The 20,158-nt window shown below is 47.5% G+C and overlaps 1 protein-coding gene across 11 annotated transcripts in view; it reads right to left on the bottom strand.

Annotated features, from left to right (window-relative positions):
* The window catches only part of RABGAP1L (RAB GTPase activating protein 1 like), a 223,838-nt gene that overhangs the window by 8,009 nt on the left and 195,671 nt on the right, over positions 1–20,158 (bottom strand). For 8 of the 11 annotated variants that reach the window (XM_054073605.1, XM_054073608.1, XM_054073607.1 and 5 more), the window contains 3 exons: positions 10,597–10,689; positions 3,770–3,880; positions 1,195–1,299 (listed from right to left, as the gene is read on the bottom strand). In XM_054073605.1, the coding sequence (XP_053929580.1) occupies positions 1,195–1,299; positions 3,770–3,880; positions 10,597–10,689 (309 nt within the window). Of the gene's footprint in view, positions 1–1,194; positions 1,300–3,769; positions 3,881–6,804; positions 6,859–8,401; positions 10,319–10,596; positions 10,690–20,158 lie in introns of those variants that run through there. The other 3 variants (XM_054073603.1, XM_054073610.1, XM_054073609.1) reach the window with 2 other exon arrangements.

A 20,158-nucleotide genomic window follows, 5' to 3' on the forward strand; every position in this document is an offset into this window, starting at 1 on the left:
CGCACCACACTGAAAGAAGTTCTCAAGCTACGTCATCAGGTTGGTCTCTCAAGGTCTTGCTGCTCTGCAGCTTCTTACCAAATTCCAGTTCTTCAGACTAAAGTCTGATTTACTCAATACACAAATACCTATTATACTCTGTTATAACAAAAAAGTCTATAATGTGATAGCGTGTGTCCCTGCTGTATACAGGATTCTCCTGTGAGGTAATTCTCTGTGTTAAATGGTGCTGCGGTGTGGTCAAGAGAACACAAACGTGCACGGCCGCTAAGTGCATTTTACTGATTTTGTGTTTGTTTTCTACAAACTCTCACAGCAGGTTTGGCCGGGCAGACGGACTGCTTGCCTGGAGACGGAGCAGGGAGAAGAGTCTCTCAGCACTCTCATCTCTAACAGGAGAAAAACATCTGTTTTGGTCTGTGGTACTGCATTAAAACACAGCTCACTCATTCCTCCACCGTTCAGAGCCACTACATTTTGACCGGAATGGCCAGACTCGATCTAAGAGGTCCTTTCCAACTTAGTGATTCTGTGATTCAATGATTTTGAGAGGCCTTCCTGCAGGAAAAAGACCTTCACTGCCTTGTTGATAGCAAACAGAGAAGTCAGCAACCTCCATTTCAGAGAGACACAAAGAATTACCATTTGATTATTGCAGTCACGGCTGCCAAAGGGCAAAACCAAAAATCAAGGCATCACTTTTGAGCATACTTCAGTGTACGCCAGCATGTTAGATACGTGGCATTGAAAAACTAAGACTGAACATTTCCGAATGAGTATGAGGCCAGGTCTAAGACCCTCAACTCTGTCCTGCTGCTGGTTCTAGCTTCAGACAGGAATGTTCACAGCTTTACTGCAGTGAGCCGGCAGCTGAATCCAGAATGGCCTCTAAGGCAACAACTTGTCCAGCTCCTTGTTCAGATAATTAAAAGCAGTCTGATCATGTCTCAAGGATTATTACAATACTGGGAAGAAGATAAGGTATGGAAAACTGAACACTCAGAGCTCAAGTAAGGGACAACACTGATAAACACACTTTTTAAAAGAAACATTTACTCTGGCACTGTAAATTTTTAATTGCGACTGCATTTTGAAGACAAAATCCTTTCTGCAACTGCAACACATCCATGCTTTTCTGCATACCCTCTTGCTTGTATTTGCTTATTGAAAAGAAAAAGCTGGAAAATGCCTTACTTGAGCAGTTTCCTCTTCCTGTTTCCGTTTCTCTTCTTCAGTCTCCACTAGCTTCTGTTTGGTCAGGAGAAGTTCTTTGTTCAAAACATCCGCTTTGTCTTCAGCCTAGAATTAGAAACACTGGTGTAAATCAGATGTTAGCTGTGCTAATACAAATCTGTTGGTGTATATATCTCACAAGCAGCGCAGGTTCAGGTTCTAGCTGCTTTGCGGAATCAAACCCAAAATGAGTTAGTATTGCCCTCTCCTGCTCTCTGACAGCTCACCTAACCTCCTTTTTTAATGAAATCTCCCTTCCAGTAGCTATTTTCTAAGTTACTTCATTGTATTTCAACAACTGTGCAAAGGACCCTTTTTGCCACGTTGCCCACACCCAGATGACAAGCAAAGATCATCCAACCTAAACAGACATAGCGACGTAGAGAGTATTTTGTTGGGGACAGTATTAATCTAAGCGAGGGCAGCATGACAGCTCCCGGGTAACTTCAGAGAACTCATTCCATTTTTTTTTATCTGTAAGCAGGGAAAGCAGACACTGTAGAAAACGTTAGGTGCCTGTTCTGTACCTTACAAAGTGTCCGGGTGAAGACAAGTAGAGAAGAGACAGAGAGAACCACCAGATGAAACCATTTGTTTATCAGCGTGAATGAGCACTCCCTGAGACGATTGATGCTGTGTGTGTGTAAGAGAACATGAGAACACGAACTGTCCCCTTTCTTTGAGGGGCAAAGCTTACGGTGAGACATACTGGGAATGCCTCATTGTTGTGAGCACTATCCTCACTGATCACCAGGAGAGAAACGCCTTTCTCGATGCATGGATATACGCTGTTGACCCCTGGGCTGGGAGAGCCCCCCTGCTCTCACCACTCCTGCTCAGAGCCCCCCTGCTCTCACCACTCCTGCTCAGAGCCCCCCTGCTCTCACCACTCCTGCTCAGTAAGCAGGTGCGAGAACAGGCAAGGGCTGCGGCCAAATAATACTGTTTGCTGAAAATATGAGAGGGAAAACGGCATTGTAAACAACAAATAACACTGCAGAACTTGTCTCTGAGCTGCAGTTTGGTTTTCTACCACTACCAGTAGTATTAGCTTAGTATCTGCCACAGTGTTAACTATTAACGAGGCTGTTAGTGGGGGCTGTGGGCAGCAGAAGCATCTCCACCAGGGCCACGACTGAAGAGATGGATTGAGGATTCCTGCCCTGCTTAGTGTGTGTATGCCTGTGCAGGAGAAAGGAAAACAGGGAAAGGGAAAACATCAGATTGACAACTCTGAACAAAAGAGCTCAGGGACGAGAAGGGTATTTTTGATGAAAGACCCAATTAAGATATGCTGTGAAGGAGCTATGGATCTTTCCTCTTTGTATGTGTCCATTCCAGGTTCTCCAAGCAGCCGCAGTGTACGGTCTCACCTGTCCTCGCAGGTGTGTGCCCTTGTCTTTCAGGGCCCGCAAACTGAGCCGGCTGCAGGAAAGCGTCACGGAGCCACCCTCCTCCACGGAAAGACTGCAAAAATGCAGCAGAGCAAGGGATGGGACTGGCAAAGGCACGTGCCTCGTCGTGACACCTGAGAAAAACGCACGGGCAGCAGCAGACAGAAAGCTGCTTTACGTACAGCTTTCCTGGGGAAGACGGAGAACCTCAACACGTTGCTTCTGGCCTTCAAACAAGACCGCCCACGGCATCACACAAAAAGCATCTCTGCCTGCGTTTGCTCACCAAGACAGCTCAGAGTTTTAGAATCACATGAATCCAAGTCAGCAGCGCCTAACTGTTAAGGATCTGACTGAACGGGAATACAAATAGCACAACCGTGGTCAACGATGTTTACAATTTGGAGGTTAGATAAAGAAAGCCAAAGAACTATGGGAAATCAAATTGAGAGGCCCTTGCAGGAGGAGATTTTACGCTATAAGAGGCACTACAGCCCTCACTGAGCCAGGCACCAACCATGTGTGGTGGAGTACAGCCCTCACGTATGCAGTGTCTTAACGAGGCACATTCAAACCCTCCAAGAAGGGGAGCGTTCAGAGTATAGTCCTACGAGATAAAGGACTCTGAACGCTGCCGCCCTCCACATTCCAGCCTTCTCAGGAAACAAAAGTAGTTATCAAAGGACACCCAGGAGCCCTTCGCATTTTTGGTGCCACGCCACTTCATTATCTCTGAATTCTGTTGGCTGCACTAAAACTGCTGTGGGAAACAGATCCACGTAAGGTGGCAGACATTCCGCAAGGCAACTTCCCCAAAAATCAGTCTTTGAGAAGCACACGATAGCTCCTCAAGTCAATGCTCATTCTTTGGCATCTGCCTAAAGGTTATGGCTTATGTTTTCTGAAACAATCCACAACAGAGAAGGTTCAGTCAGTGTTAAGACACCACTGGGAACGGCTATGGTTGCAGGCAAATGGAAATCGGACTTTCTGACTACAACTAGAAGCATGGCTGTCAGGAAAATAAAGGCACAAATAATTACACTTCTAATGTTTTGCTCGTGCTTTCACTTGAGCACAAAGCAGAGCTCCTAAAATTGGTGTTCCAAGCCTGAGCCACATCCCATCTCTGTTGGCATTACCTGGTCCAGGTCATTCCGTAAGGCAATTTTGCTTGTTACAAGCTCATGGGCGAGGTCATCGTTCTCCTGCTCCAGCCTCATGCTTGCTTCTTGGAGCCTGCGGTTTTCCCTCTGCAGAAAGAAAAGAACATCCAGAAAAGGAAGTTAATCCTTATCAATATTAAAGAGCAATCAGTGAGTACATTGTGTGTGTAAAACACTGAGAAGGCAAGAGTGCGCATTAGACAGGACTGCTGCTCTGGGAAACAAGAGTGAATTAAGCCAGCAGTGCAAATGCAGCGATTCCGCTTACATCCCAGTGGTTATGTTTGTGCTGCCTAAGTGACACACTGATTGTAGGGTTTCTCTGCCAAAAGTAAACACAGTCCTTTCCACAGAAGCGCTGGGTTTCTGCTTGCTCATCATCAGAAGGAATTAGGCAGATGAAATCCCACCCAGCAGCAGCGAACAGGGACCAGCTAGGAGATACGCATAATAACATTCCCACTCGAAGGCAGAAAGCTGTCCTACTCCACATTCCACAATTCTGTCTGCAGGAATCCACACAACCAGCCCATCGTGTAGATGATGTTGTGCCGGCATCCCACCTCCTGCGGGACCAGCACAGAGCAGCAGGGAACTCCCTACGGCTCTGCTAATCTGCACTGCCCCAGTGCTCTCTCCGTCCTGCGTGCCAGTGACAGCAACGCACCTGCACAGGAGACCTGCCCAGGGGAGCGCCAGGGGGAGAGGGGACCTCACCCCTGAGCCCAGATCCTCCCTCACAGGCCCAGAACCTGCTCAGCATGGCAAAACACAGGAGACTGCCAGCCTCAGTTTCCCTGTGCACCCTGTTCCCTTCCCACTCCGCTCTGGCGGAAATGGCTCCTAGAGAAGTGAATGACCAACAGCAATGCATGCTTTAAAATCAGTTCCAGCGACTGCTCTTCTAGGGCTGAGAAGCAGAACCGTGGTTCAACACATGTCTGTGCGCAGGTGGATTTCCAGGACTCCGTGTCAACGCACATCCTCACCTCTGGGAGAACACAGCCAGGTGGGACAGAGAGGCACACTCTGCAAATGGATGTTAAGAGAGCAAAAAATGTGCTCGCCTTCAGTCACGACGACCCTGTGTCCGTCACACCAAAAGAGACTGCGAGGGGAATCTGTGCTATGGGAAAATAGCAAATTCACGTGGAAGCTCGTAAGTGGAGGAACAATAACCTATAAGCTGAGACTTCAGAAAGCACCCGTGCTTACCTGAAAGGGAAGTTATGTTCTCCAAGAAAAAGCAGTAAAAGGGAATATATATCAGCACTTAGGGCAGCAAAATCTCCAAGAGTTGTTCAGTGCCTGCATCCCTACAAAATGTGACTTCTTTGCACGTCATTCACCTCTCCTCGCTTCCTCCTCCTCCCCAGCTACGCCCAGGTATGTTTTTTGTTCCAAACTCACCACCATGAAACTGCAATTTTCATTTCTGTTGCAAGAAGATCTTGCACACTCATCTTAAACAAAAAGAAAAGAACTACTACAGCTCTAAAGGGATGCTAAAAACAGTCTCGTCTGTGTGGGAGCTTCCTCTGCAGCAGGAAGAACCTCTGCAAACACTCTCTCCTCCGTGTGACCCCATTGTGCAACCAGGCCATGCACTGCCCTGGACAGGAAAGTAAGTCTGTTTCCTTTCCAAAGGGCTGTACTTCAAATAACTTGTTTTGTCACAGAAACTGTAAGCAAAATACTTTCGTTTTAACGCAGTTAAAGTGACCACTGCTGAAAGATTTTTTTTATCTTAATTGCACTGCATTCTGTTCGAGACAAGGAATTTTTAGAAGTAAAATTCTTCTGTAAGGATAACAGAAACAATAAAGTGTAAAACCAAACTGCAGTCAATAATAATAATAATTATTATTATTATTATTATTTTTAGAGGTTCTAATGCATCTCTATTTCTGTATTTCATTGAGACCATCCTGAAAACATTGATTTTTATAGACACAGCTCTGCCAGCAAGCTGTTGTCAGAATGTAGCTTGGGTTCACCTAAAAACCGGGGCCAGGTCAGGACGGTGTTGCTGCAGGTGCTGCAGCACCAATACCTCCTCATAGGGATGTTGCTTAGACAGAGAAATCAGCAGATTCTTAAGACTTCCACAAAGTAACCCAGAAAGAAGTTTGCTTTAACATTTTTGCTATGCTTTTGCCAAAAGCTTCGGTGTCTGCAAAGCAAGCCGCACGACGTGAAGTTCAAAGTTCCTGCTTGGCGTTGGCAGACAAGTGGGTAAGCAAGCTACGTGGTTGGAAATGCGCTATCCTCCTCTTCAACTAGAATTTACACGGCCCAGTTTTAGTAAGGTAAAGATCTCTTACCTTGGGCAGCCAGTCAATAGCTAAGAGACGATTTTATCTCGTTCCCCATACTTCTAATTTCCAGCTGGCAGTGTCCCATGGGGCACCTCTACTCCTCCTCCACGCAGGGCAGTCTGCGCGGTTAGATGGGTTGTCTTTTCCAGCTCCTCCCCCCAGATCTAGCAGTGAAAAAGTTCCTCCTTCCTCAGGAGGAACCTCCTAATCTGCTTATGTCTAAATAAAACTTAACGTTACACAGCAAAGACAAAAATAGCAAAGAGCACTTTTGACACTTAGCGAACTGTTTGCAAAGACTCTGACATATTTATAAGGGTTTATAAAGTACCATTGGCGATGGCATAAAGCTCCACAGACGGAGCTGGCTCCTTCCAGAGGGCTCGCAGCGCAGGCAGCGTTTTGTAACCTGGCATAAGCCAACCCGCCAGACCTGCTGGGTGTCCTTGGCAAAAACAGCTTCCTGCCTTCCCTCCACACACCGCTAACGATTCACTGACTATGACAACCATCTCCTCCTCCTTGGCATCGCTCAGTTTCTACCATCAGTAGAATAAGAGATTCCTCCTCCCCAGATTCCTCCTTCCAGGTACAAATGGCAGCTGGTGAACTCTGGTTAGCGTTTACAAGGAGGATACTGCATTTCCAAGAGGGACAAACAGCGCCGATACACACAGACACAAAGAAACTTACCTCCTGTAAGGGCACAGACCAAATACTGCTCTCAACCATTGGTGTCAAGACAGTGAAAAGAGGATATAAAATGGTCTTTAATACCAACAAAGACAGCAAAAAAAAAAAACCAAAAAAAACGCAAAAAACCAAACGAATCTCACTGATTTTTCAGTGGGTTTTTGGTTCCGAGTTCTAAAGAGGATATAATCCAGCTTCCATCACACACCAGATGGAAAGAAGGTGGTGAATTTCAAAGTGGCAGGCAAGCCTCGGCTCAGGAAGACTGAGAGGCTCAACTCCACCCTCCGCTCCCTTCAATTCCTGACAAGATTAGTGGTGATGATGCATCCTCTCTGTGCCACGACTCAAGTGAGGTGTAACGAGTCACAAACCTCATTGTGCAATTCACTGTCACGTTTTCTGATGAGCAAACACCCAAACCCCAGACCTTTGGGAATGAACAGATCCTCAATGGTGGAACAGGACACGGGTGACAATTCACTTTTCTGGATGCGAGCAAAGAGGAGTCTTTGTAAGCACTTGGAAAGGGCTCTTGGTTGCGGAGGAGCTCTGGAGGAAAACCCTGCGAGCCTCCATCTAGAAACCCAAACAGCTTTTACAGCAAACTACCCAGGAAAAGCTCTCACGGGAAGCAGCACGGGGGCTCCCAGAGGTGGTTCGTGTTTCTCCTTATTGACTCTGAAGAAGCATTCCCCAAAGTGCCCCACCACAAACAGTCAAGAGGGAACTACCTTGAGCTTTTCTGTTACCATTCAGCTACTGTGGCTCTCAATAAAAATGACCAATATATTCATTTTTGCTTCCCCTTCAAAGACGCAAAAGGCTGTAACATCCAAATAACACATTTATTCAGAGAGACAACTTCTCTGTTGCACAACAAAGTCCACAGAGGAAAGGCATTTCCACCCTCAGAACAGAACTGTGTGCACAAGCAGGGTCTGCTCCTGAAACTCCAGCCCTTCTCGGCATGGCTGTATCCTCTTTATTTTAAATCCAGACAACCCAAGCCCAATTCTGGCAATTTCTCATCAAGTCAACCAAAACTCTGTTACATGAGACGTTCTCAGACACAGAAAAAAGCCCATAATGTATAGAAAAATATCCATCTGACCTATATTGCTCTATTTCTGCACATGCAGCTCACTTTTTCTTCCTGCCTTCATAATTTATTTTAACCAAAATCATGAAATTTGGTGCCAAAGAGCCATTTAGAACATAGATTTTTAAAAGGTGCAAAAATAAATATCTGGCAAACATGTGAGTGATAATTTGTTATAAGCAATGGAAAATAAAGTGAAAAGGTGTCTAAAAAAATACACTTTTCCTAAGTAATACCTGTAGATACAGAAGGAAACAAACACCAGAAACACTGTCGCTCTTCAATACTGTTCTTTTGGCAAGTCAGACCACAATCAACACGTGACACGCGAGCTGGGCAGGAACTCCCGTGGCACGTAAGAGCTTTTTGCAGCACGTGAATTTAACCTGTCAAGAAAACGTGACTGGTTCCTGGCAGGCATCGCACAACCAGCCCTTCCGGGGGCGGTGGAGCCGTCGGGGTTGGTGGGACCGGAGGAGCACCCTGCATGGGCCACTGGCTCTGCGCCTGACAAACAGCCACTGGCAATAAAAGCTCTAACACGCTGCAAACAACGCTAACAAATATAATGAGAAACTACCGACAGAGTGAAAGCTTGTTTTCTCCTTGACCTAGAAGAGGAATATTGTGCAGGGATCTCCACTCCAACGATTCCATCCAAGAAACCTCCCCTTCCCGGGCAGTAAACCAAAACCTCATTTTGTTCTGGGAAGAGAAACTGTAAAAATTCATCGCTGCGGGGCTCCAGGGCGCAGCCCACACAGAGAGCGCAGGAGGCCGTGGGGCTCAGAGCATCGCTGGCTTTGCTGCAGCACGGAGCGAGCCCTGTCCCAGCCCGGCTGCTGCCACAGGGAGATGCAGTGCCGAAAGCAGGGGCTGCAGAGCGAGCACTGAAGGGACCAGCGATGCTGGCGCCCCACTTTCTGCCAGCCAGGATCCACCGTTTGTGCTTTTTGCTGCCCTTTGTTAACACTCCTGACGTGTTGATTCCTACCAACCTCAGCCTGACACACTAACAAAATCAAACAAGCCAGACAGGAACAGAGGGCACTCACAAGATGCGCTCCATCACACCCACCAGCTCAAGAATGCATCCAGGCTTTGAACTTCATGTGCAGCTAACCAGTTACAGGGGCTCTCTAATCACGGCATCGCTAAGAGGATCAGACCCAAACCGGCTTAATAAAAGAATCACACTGTGAGTTGCAAAAGTGCGAGCCAAAACTCGGGCTGCGATCCTGACTGTGACAGTGACTCACAAACAGCGTCCAGACAGTCCCTTTCTCATTTGCAGCTTGGGGATAATGTTCTTCACTGTCCATCGCCCAAGATTAACTAGTTAATCTGCCTCTACAGAGCTTTAATGAAGGCTTATTTGTTTTCTAAGTATTATTTTAATTCCACAGTACGAGTGAACCACTGGAAAATCCTAGGTCATACTCACTACTGGCTCTCACCTGCAACAGCAGCCCCAGCTCTCACAAACAATAACATCAACACCCTTTGGCATCAAAAGAACTACACCCAAAACAATTTTCCACAGGTAAACTCTTAAAATAGCAGAAATCGGTTGTACCGTGTCCATACCTGTAAGTCTATCTTGTCACATTTATGAATCCCAGCACAGTCTGTCTCTACAGATTTTCACGCGCTGGTTTTCCCCTACGGTCACACAAACTCGTTGCCCCCTGCCCGGCTGTTCCCCTCCGCTCTCCTGGCAGACTCTGTACCAACTGCGATGTCACTGAACGCGTTAAGGCACAATGAAGATCAGCGGGTTAACAGTACAGGTTTATGTAAGCAACGTCCGCCCCAGGTAATCGGGGCAGTGGGCAGTAGAGTGCTTCACCTGAATAAAACTGAATTTTTCAAAGCAGGGTAAGCAACAAATGGATCCTGAACGCTAAGGGCAGTACACGCCCGGAGGCAGAGCCTCCGTCACACACCAGTCTGTGGCAGCAGGACGTAGCAGTGACAATAAAAGCAAATACATTGGAAAGATATGTGATACTAATCCAAAGTTAAAAAACTGCTCTTTTCTGGTGACCTATCAAGCTATCATATTAATAACTGAACCTTTGTTTCCTGCTGCTTTAAGGCAGGATATTTATTACTATTAATTTTATTGCAGCAGTACGTTGGGACCCCAGGAGAGCCGCGGGTCCCACGGTACTAGGCAGCATAGTAACAAAAACTCGGTATAAACAGAGATGAATAACAAGGATCGTGTCAGTCAAGGAAGAGTTCATCTTCCCAAAGTCTCTGTGGATGCCACTGCACACAGCTCGTGCTAGAACAATGTGTATTTTCTCCTTTCTGTGTCTGTAGCTGAGAATCACCCTTTGTTCCTGCGTCTCATGAAGATCTCCCGTAAAAGCGCAACAGCAGGAGAGTGACCTACAAACATATAAACTGAAAGAAGAAACACATTATACGTGGCTACTCGCAGGCGTCTCGAGAGTTACAAATTGTGATTGAAATACTACTGGGAAAAAAAACCCCACTAACTCCAAGTGTTCAAAGTGCTTGTTCAAGAAAGGGGATGTTTCTCCTGCCACTCGACCTCCCTAAGGTCTGTGCCAGCACATCCCAGAGGCGAGTGTGGGACACGCACCCCTCTGAACCCCTGGAGCTGTGTCACTCCCACGGGATTCAGCCAATAACACGTGCCCAGAGAGCATCTCCCGTACCTTGTATCTGTCCATGGGATCTTCCTGCTGCAGCTGACTCTCCCGCATTGTTTGGTACTCTCTCTCATATTTCTTCAGCTTTTTTGTCGGCACCTGCGGAACACATTTGGAAAACATTCATTTAAAGATCAGAGAAACACCGGGAAGGCTGTCTGAAAGCTCTCCTTGCAAACAGGAAGCCAAGGAAGTGCTGGAAAGCTGCTGCTCAACAAAGCCGCTCCCCATGGCCTCTTCTTCGCTACTCAGCGAGTCACGTCAAACATCAGTACAGCTCACACGGACACACAGCTTTCTGGGCACACTGCTGTTAATTATCCAAATATTTAAAGGAAAATAAGAGTCACATAGACGCATCTTAATAAGAGTAACAAGAAGCAAGAAAGGAGTGAGGGAGAGGAGTGAGAGAACAGGAAAATGTGCTTTGATAGGGATGATTCAACTGTTACAAGTGAGATTAGAAGGAGCACGCGTACAGAAGGACCGGACAATTCCCCAGGGGAGATCAGAGTAATTATTTTATCACTGAAAGTGCATTAACGTCTCAGGTATAGGTTGTGACCAACACCCTCACGGAGGGTGGATCAGACTCCTCGCAGGCAGAGGTGGAGTGGGTGCAGTGCTCCTTTCCAGCCGCAGGAATCACAGGCAGCAAACAACCCTGCAGAAAGGTCGCGGTCCAGACAGCTTCATCTCTGGGACACTGCAGCCTCAACTTAAAACGGGGGACACAAAGGACACTTCTGTTTTTTAAACAAAGCATGAAGGCCCTCTGCTTTGTTTTCCCATTAACTGAGCCCACTGTGCTCTGCATTTCCATCTCTCTGGAAACCTTCGGCAGCGTCACCCTGTCCGCACTGTAGGACAACAAGAATCCAACCCTGCTAAGTGTCGGAGCATTTTCCGGCAGCCGGGGATCCCTGATGCCACGCACCATCCCGACTCGCAACAATACGCCTCTCCTGCCTCTGCAATGCTCAGGTCTGCTCCTCTTGCCTATCTCCATCGCCTCTATCTGACTCCGGCTGGGAGGACACGCTACTGTCACCTCGCCTTAGTGCAAAAAAACACTGCCAAGAAGCAGAGACACACATTTCCACGCAGTTTTGGTGCTGTTTCCCCTCTGTTCTTTTGCAGCCCAACACCTCCTTCCTCCTCAGTACAGGAAGGGACAAAGCAAGAGCTCTGTGTCGCAGCGGAGGCCTCCGGGAGGTTCAGGCAGAACCCCACGATCTGCAAAGCGCAGTGCGCAGAGAGCACTAAAAACGCAGCACTGAGGCAGAAATGAACTTGCACAGAGTCTATTTGGCACTTACTCAGCTGCCCCAACAACAGCACGAACTAATCTGAACAGATCACATCCAAAGCACAGGATGCGCAGGGAGAACGAGAGTCTCCCTTCGCTTCGTCTAACTCTGCTCTCTCCACTGTCTTCACAAGCCCTGTTTTCACTCGCTGACAATTCACAACCATTTCTTAATGCCTGGAAAATTCCCACCAACCCATTCTTACCAATATGCTCTCCTTTACTTTCCTGAATCGCAGTCCACGGCTGAGCAGGAGCACACGCAGGTGCCCTGTGCTCTCCAGTGGCTACAGGAGGAAGCCTGGAGAGCAATACCTAACACGGTACGCTCTCCAGCAAGCGAACAGCACGGCAATGCCTTCTTACCAAGGTCAGCAGCAAGCAGTACCTGAAACGGGGACCAAGTCACGAGAGGGGCGAGCATCAGGGTGTAAGGGAGGACGTTGTGACAGGGAAAACGGCTGTCGTGCTCCCCAAAAGAGGACTTTGCATCGTGACTGATGCATGTGAGCAACCATGTGTGCTACAACCTCGCCTTAACTGTACAGTAGAACTTAACCGCAGTGAGAGTCTATCTTAAGGGTCGGAGCGGGGAGAGAAATTCCTACTGGAAAACCAGCCCGTACTAATCCATTTACCCCATAAACTATAAACTCGAGCAGGTGTGCCCTGCTTTGGCAGGGACTGTGCCTCACTGCTAGTGTCTATTCAGCCCCATTTACTCACAGGAGTTTGATGATTTATTACAGCACTTCCTTCTTCTGGCGGATACACTGATAAACGGGGAAAAAACCAACTCACAAGCCCATTTCCATATTCCCCAATTTAATTCCCTGAAACAGTTAATGAATTCGACAAGGGACTGCTCCCTACGCCCTCAGATAAGCGCACGGTCGTAGCTATGCCTCAGCCTTCACAGATCGCCCCTGCGCTCATAAAAAGCCTCTGCAGTATTGATTTCTTCTTTCTTGAGCACCATAGGGTATAGCGGCTAGAACCGATGGTTATCAAATTTAAGGACACCCATCGTTTATAAACATTGCTTATCTGTTTATCTCAGTATCTTATCTCCTTTACTCATTTTATTTTATTGTGTCCAAGCACAGACTCACATCACAACGAGTCGTACATAGCGAAAAAGCCACACAGAGTATCTCAATAAAAAAACTTCCACAGTGAAGAGCTGAGCAAGCAAAATCTTCTTAAGGACCCCCCAGGCTGGTGCACTGAGAGCTCGAAGGACTCGCTGCAGCCAGGTGACGCGTGGCAGCTGAGACACACAAATACTTTGGTTTTAGCTGCTCCGCTGTTCAGACGGGGCTGCCAGGATCCGCCTCACCCTCTCCCGCGATGCTGCGCTCCGGCGGCGCGCCAGGCACCGGCACCTGCTCGGCTGCACGGGACCTCTCCCTCATTCTGCCGTTCCTGGAGCTGTTTACAGACCGTTCTACCTGACTCTGCTGGATGGATAAATCACATATCCGTGGCTCCTGCCCCCAAAATGCTTTATCGCTTTAATGAAGCACAGGCACTCGGAAGATGTAGTTGCTATTCTGCTCATTTAGCAGCCAAGGAAATGGAAGCAGAGATGTAAAGTGATTTCCTGAACATACTGAAGACAGACAGAGGCTGAGTCAGACGGTAAAATCCTATTACCTGGGTTCTCATTTCCAGCACCAGCACAACACCAGACCGAGAAGAGGATCTCTTTCCCTCTTCTTTTCTCTATCTAGCACCGCATAAACGTTTCAAAAATATATATTGTCCCATCACAGTAACTACGTTACCAATATTCTGTGATTTCTGCACTCTTAGTGTTTTCCTCTCTGGTTCTCACCTCAATGTGGAATGAAAAAAAAAGGAAAAAAGCCAATTAACAAAACATGTAATGCTTTCTTTTCCCATCTTCTGAAGCAGGTGAGTTACTTCTCAATTTCACTAGCAGTGAATCTGCCTGGTGTTTCAAGACTGAGGTGGGGGACACGTGTCCCTCCAACGAGAAGGCTGTGCTGTCTGCTGGCGACCCCACACCAGTTCTGGGCGAGGACCGACAGCGACCACAGGCAGCAAAACACACCGAGGACCTGCAGCATCTGCGGTGGCGGAGCCCCAGCCAGGGATGCTGGGGGACTTCCAACACCTGATCCTCTTGTTTAATCTGTACAACATATTTCCACTCATTTGAACCTGGCGTAACACATTATTTCTCCACAGCCCTTCTGTTTCGAGCTCGGCTTGGTTCGGCTCAGTTAGCAATGCAGTTAACTGCGTTACAGGAGTCGGTTCGGACCGAGAGGCATCCCGCGAGCCTCACTCTGCAGCAACCCAGCGGCGGCGCAGGAAAGGAGAAGGAAATCCAGATTCCCTGGACTGTAGCTCTAAACACCAGCATGTACTTCTGCGCGACTGCTTGTGTTTGAGAGGCAGGGGAACCTGCACTAAAAACACCCAGTCGACGCTTCGCCCTGGGGCAGAGGCTCCTCAAAGCGCTCCTTGTCTCATCCGCACCGTCGTTTTTAGCATTCAAAAATTCATTTTCATTTTGAGATGCGGAGGGCTTATTATCCGCTTTAACTCTATTCGTTTTAGCAAGAAAGAGACGCCCTGAGCGGCTTAAAAGCAGCGCTTGGAAGTGGGTGATTATTTTATTCCCTTGCAGCTGATGTCTAGCAGCTCGCCCTGACAAAACGCTCTTCCTCCTGCGTACAGATAAGGGCTTTAATATCGAGATGCACCTCGTGAAAGGGAACAGCTACATCCACTTTGTCAGCAAGCACCCATTTTGCATTTAAACTGGCTCTGGTCAGCAGGAATACTGCAGTTAAGGATACCAGTATTCGAAACATTCTAGATGGAAGATACCTGCGTAGAGGTTGTTTTTATTATCTGACATAATGTAAGAACACCTGAACAAAGAGACCTCTGCTACAAAAGAGTAGCTGGTGATCAAGGCCAGGCTGGATGGGGCTTTGACCAACCAGATCTAGTGGGAGGTGGGAAAAATCCAGGGAACTGGATGGGCTTTAAGGTGACGCCGGCTCTCTGTCCCGGCTCTGCTGTGTTCCCACACCGTGGCCTGGCTCCTGCCACGAGGCGAGAACCAATTCTGCGTCCTGAGAGAGTGGGTGCGAGATCGCCACCCTGAATCCTACACCCAGGTGAGCCTATTCATCAGTAAAGACCCTCATGGTCCTCTTTGAGCACGTGTTCTACGTGTTAATGTTACTCACAATCAGTTCTTCATCGCAGCATTAAGAAAACTGTAATGCTGTCACTGTTTAGATTTGCAAATCTATATAAAATCACAGGCAAGGTTCTCTGATAGGTGGTGGCACTAAAACACCTTGCATTACTTTTATAAACATTTCAAACTCACAACTTACCAAGAGCAATTACTTGTTAGAGCATTATTCCGCTAGCAGAAAACACTCACCTGTTCTACACTGCAGATGAACCACCAAACACATGCATTCAAGGCTCAGCAGTCCCCTCTGTTAGACCAAATACTTTTATCTCTATTTCAGCAACTAACACAACTTCTAGGCATCATCTCAAAAGCCTCCCCTTCGTTCTGCTTGCCCAGCTCCATCAATATACTGCTAAAACCCTAAAATGAATGCTTTGAAATGACACATTAAATGATCAGGATTTTGAAAATACAAGTGGGAAAGCGTCCAGCTCCCAGGGTATCAGAAGCAGAGCTCAGCATTTTAGTGCAATGCCCTGCTCCGTTATCCCTCTAATCCTTCATCTGCTGAGAAGGTTTCCTCAATGCCTTTAACGAGGCTTCAGGTTTCGCCACATTTGCACCTTTCCGCCTCTGTGGTGCCCGCTGAACGCCTCGGCGTGATGTTGGCTGGCAACTGGAGGCCAGGACCGTTTCAAAGCACGATGAACAGCGTGTCAGCAGCTCCTGGCAAGCATCCCTGGGGTGGGAACGCGCAGCGGCACTGCTCGGCAGCCCCAGAAGGTACAACACTGCTGTACTGATTCACAGTCCTGTCCAGACGGGGCTGCTTTTGGGGGGGTTTAACCTTTCTGCTGCTTCCACTGCCCCAGCTCTGGCTCCACCTCCGCAGTGGCTGCGTTTGCCACCCCCCCTATGCTCATCCATTCTGTCTTGCTGAGGCTTGTCAGCAACAAATGAACTCGAGACCCGCTGCTTTATCATCCAGCAGGGAAAATCCCAAAGGCCTCTTCAGCACTGACAAAAGCAAGATGTTTGCGTCAGGCACGGGGTGCTGAAGGCAGAAGGTGAGACGCAGCCATGCTGCCAACGTCGCCTGGAAAGAGCTGAGCTGCTGCTGCCGAAGGGAGCTCCACAGGAGAATGAGCTCCCACAGAGGGAGAACAGCCACTCCTTGTGGAAAAGGAAGCCAGCTGAAATTAGCAGAGACATCTGGCTCCTAAAAGCACACACAAAGCTTTTAGGTTTGTATATAGCTTTACCGAGGTGTAATGCATTACATTAATGGCCATCTGCAAGAAAAGACAAGTGAAGTAAGAAAGCTGAAGGCTTAGAGTTCAGGAGCTTCAGATCTTCCATCTGACCCACTGCACCTTCTCATTTTAACGTGATGACTGCTGTACCCAGCAGACTGGAAGGGCTCTATCAATCTCACCTGACCAACTTCACCTGTGGAGAAAGGACTTAAACGCTGCTCTATTCTACTTCAACCATGTCTGCATTTATATGTCGAAATATGGCCTTACCAAGTCATCACCCTCTCTTCTTTTACGGCAAAGGTTCATGCTGACACCCAAGATGTCCAAGGTCATTAAAGCTAAAGATCTCATGAACCAATAATGTCTAGAAACTGATTTCAAATTTCTTCTCCCAAATGGGCTTGCAACAAAGACAGAAACGGCCAAAGAGTTTCTCAAACATCCAGAAATACTCCATTTCCCCAGAATTCTGTTTAAGAAGAAACAAGAAAGCCCCAAAATACTGAAATGTTCCGCTTTGCAATGCTTAATCGAAAGACTCTGTTCTAATTTATGAAACGTCTACTTGATACATTGCTGAAACAATTACCTCTTGATCCAACGACAATAAAAGGACAGCAAAAAGCAAGGCTTTCGAACATGAAGAAAAGAGAAAATAAATGGAAAATAAGAGAGTTCATTAACTAGGGATAAATAAAACAACAACTCAAACTAACCGTGGAAGAAAAAAATGTTTAAATTCTTTCTTGAGTTTCATTAAGCTGTACTTCACTCCAGAGCACACTGAAAACAAGAGTATTTCACAGCCTGTTTGTACATATTCGGAATTAGAGCTTGAAAACACGCCCGAGTCAGATGCCTCCGAATTGCCCAGAACACGGCTCCGCTGCAGCGCAGGCTGCAGGCTTTTACGCCGAGCAGAACTACCAGCAGAAGCAGCGGATGGGACCTCCGGTTCACCAATGTTCATTTTTAGTCAATCCTTGAATATAGAAGAGACACGCTCGGTCTAGAAGAAAACTCTGTACCACCAGTGTTTAAGAACCACAAACGAAACCATCTGGATGACTTTGGTAGGTGAGCTGGAACCCAGGAACCCACGCACGCGCTCTGCTGAGCTGATAAGGATCCGGCTGATAACCAGTGTGGCGATGTAACTGGCTCCACACCAATGGGATTTTATAGACTGTGCCATTTGATTCTTTATCTACAGGTTTGGCTGATTAGAGCAACTTCACAGTTATGACGGTCTTCTCTAGCACCGGATTCATTACCACACGACAGATGTATTTAGAAACCCCCAAACCAACGCCTCAGCAGAGTATCTGAGGGCCATAAAGCATGAATTAAAATGCCAAGGAAATGGGTCAAAAGCCATTGGCAAAGGAAATCATTATTCAATGACATTTTTCATCTTAGGTTAATGACATCCTAGAGGGTCTTATGGGACGCGTAAAAGGCCTGGCACTCGCAAACATTACATCAGCAGCCTGGAAGTGAAAAATACAGCCCCATTAATAAAATCTGCAGATGATGCATGCGTAGAAAGAGCCGTAAAGAACAGGAAGAAGGACCAGAAAACTGCACCCGTGGGTTTGAATTCCTGAAAAGAGCTGACACAAACGGACACACCACTGTGCCGACTCCAGACCAAGTGTACGCATGGCTTGATTAGAGCACGGCGCACACCTCCAGCTGGGGTTGAACCCCATAAAGTCACAAGTAAACACCATTCGGACTACTCCAAAAGCTTGGAAACTTTTCTGCTCTCTGAGAAGAAGAGAGCATGGGGGAGCAGGAGGCACACGCTGTGAAAGCAGCCTGCCATCGGCTGGGCAAGACGCCGCTCTTTTCCCACAGCCCTCTCCCTTTCTCCTCTACGCTCGATGGCAAGTGGACCAAAATAATCCTTCAAACCCAAGCTAGTTTAATTTTTCTTTTAATGGTACCAGCAGCATTCCTAACCCAGCCCCACGAGCAGCTGCATCAGCACGAGGGCTCCCGAGGCTGCACATCGCCGCGTGGGGCTGGGAACGAACACTGGGGTATGGAGGGGAGGCAGTAACAGACCCGTTTTGCAGTGAAAGAAACTTAACTCCGTCTAACAGGAGCCCCGGGGTGCACAAGGGCAGCACAAAGCAAGATGACTATGGAAGTTTTAACCCTGGATCACTGTGGAGGCCAGCACTGGAATATTGCATCTGGTCCCGAGAGCTGCAGCTGCGAGAAGAAACAGAACGAAGAGGATGTGGAGCAGAGGCACTGAACTGCTTCCTGCTGGGTGTAAACGCCTCGCAGCAGGAGGCTGAGGAGCTCCAGCTCCTCGCTTTGCACAGAGAGCTCAGGCAGCCGAGTCGGTCACAGCACGTAAGTACCTTCATGGGGCTAAAATAAGTAATGTCACAGAGCGCTGTAGTCTGGCACAAAAGGCACGTCAGAGCCCAAGGGGGAAGCTGAAACCAGGGAGAATCTAAATGAGAAGGTAGACGTGTATTTTGAACAGCAAGAGATTAACAGATTACCATGGCAAACGACACCTTTCCCACCTCCCTACACAAACGAGAGTGGGATGCTTTTCCAGAAGAGCAGTTAGCAGAGCTTTTAATTTTCAAGAAATGCTCCTGGAATGAAGTTGGATGAAGGAGATGAAACTTAGGTGATCGAAGGATGAAGGCTTGCCTAGCCTTAACCTCTGGGAACCCACGGGTGGGACAAACCACCTCTCATTTACACGCAATTGGGCCTCGATGCCAAGTGTGGGCTACGCAGCGACACTGTCAGAGCCGGGCAGCAGCACAGAGCGCTTAACAGAGACCATCTGAGTGATGTGCAGCGACGCAACCCCAAAGCCCAGGGCTGGGAGCACCCCAGCAGCACCTGATGGCTTCTCACACAGTGGGGAGCCGACCCCCGTGCCCTCCCGCCTGCCTTCCGCCCCGACACCAGAGGCTACGCTTTCTCTTTTGGCGGTTTCTGCTCCCCATTAATGACCGAGAGCAGCCAAAACGTGCTGCGCGTCAAAGGTTCAGAACAGCAGCAAACAAACGGGGTGCTATATAAAAATAAACACCCCAAGGCATTTTAGTACCAATTATTCATTTTCCTATTTAACAACAAACGAGTGAGGAAGGTAAAATAAGCACGAACAAGAGTCAAAATTATACGCCACTTACACGTGACTGTCAAATAAAACACGCTTCTCCGCCGTTTACAAGCTCCACGTTCAGGGCTAGATTTGTATATGTTAAATGAGCACTCTCGAGTTTTATTAGACCAGTGACCAAGTCTGTTCTCCGCAGCAGGAGGGAGCAGGAGCTCATCCACTGCAGGGAAACCACCTCCTCTCTGGCCTCTGAGAACGGCTTTACGACAGCGGGCAGATGGGGGCTTCGTGCTGGCGCTGCAGAACCTGCGCCAGTTTTCCTATATAGGCTGGACCTCCAAGACTTTAAAACACGGGAAATCCAAGGAAGGAAAAGATTTTATTTAACGTGTTTAGTTTTAACAAATTGCAACCAAACTGATATTCAAATACATTACACCCTCAAATCTAAAATAAGAGTTACTACGCAAACTAAAGCCTGATATGATGGTCCATTTAATTAACTTTATAACAGCAGTTCCCTTATCGATTTCAAATCTTGATGAGTTTCAGGGGAAGAAGACAACATTGTAAGGCTGTTTCCTTAAAGCAGAATAAAAATGTGGAATCCATACAAACAAAAATTCAGGTAATATTTCACATTAGTCTTACTATGCCATACAAACACGGGTCGTTTTATTTTTCGGGAGGCTGAAGATCTGCACCGGTAA

This window comes from Cuculus canorus, chromosome 8 (genome assembly GCF_017976375.1).
Source record: "Cuculus canorus isolate bCucCan1 chromosome 8, bCucCan1.pri, whole genome shotgun sequence".
Lineage (NCBI taxonomy): Eukaryota > Metazoa > Chordata > Aves > Cuculiformes > Cuculidae > Cuculus > Cuculus canorus.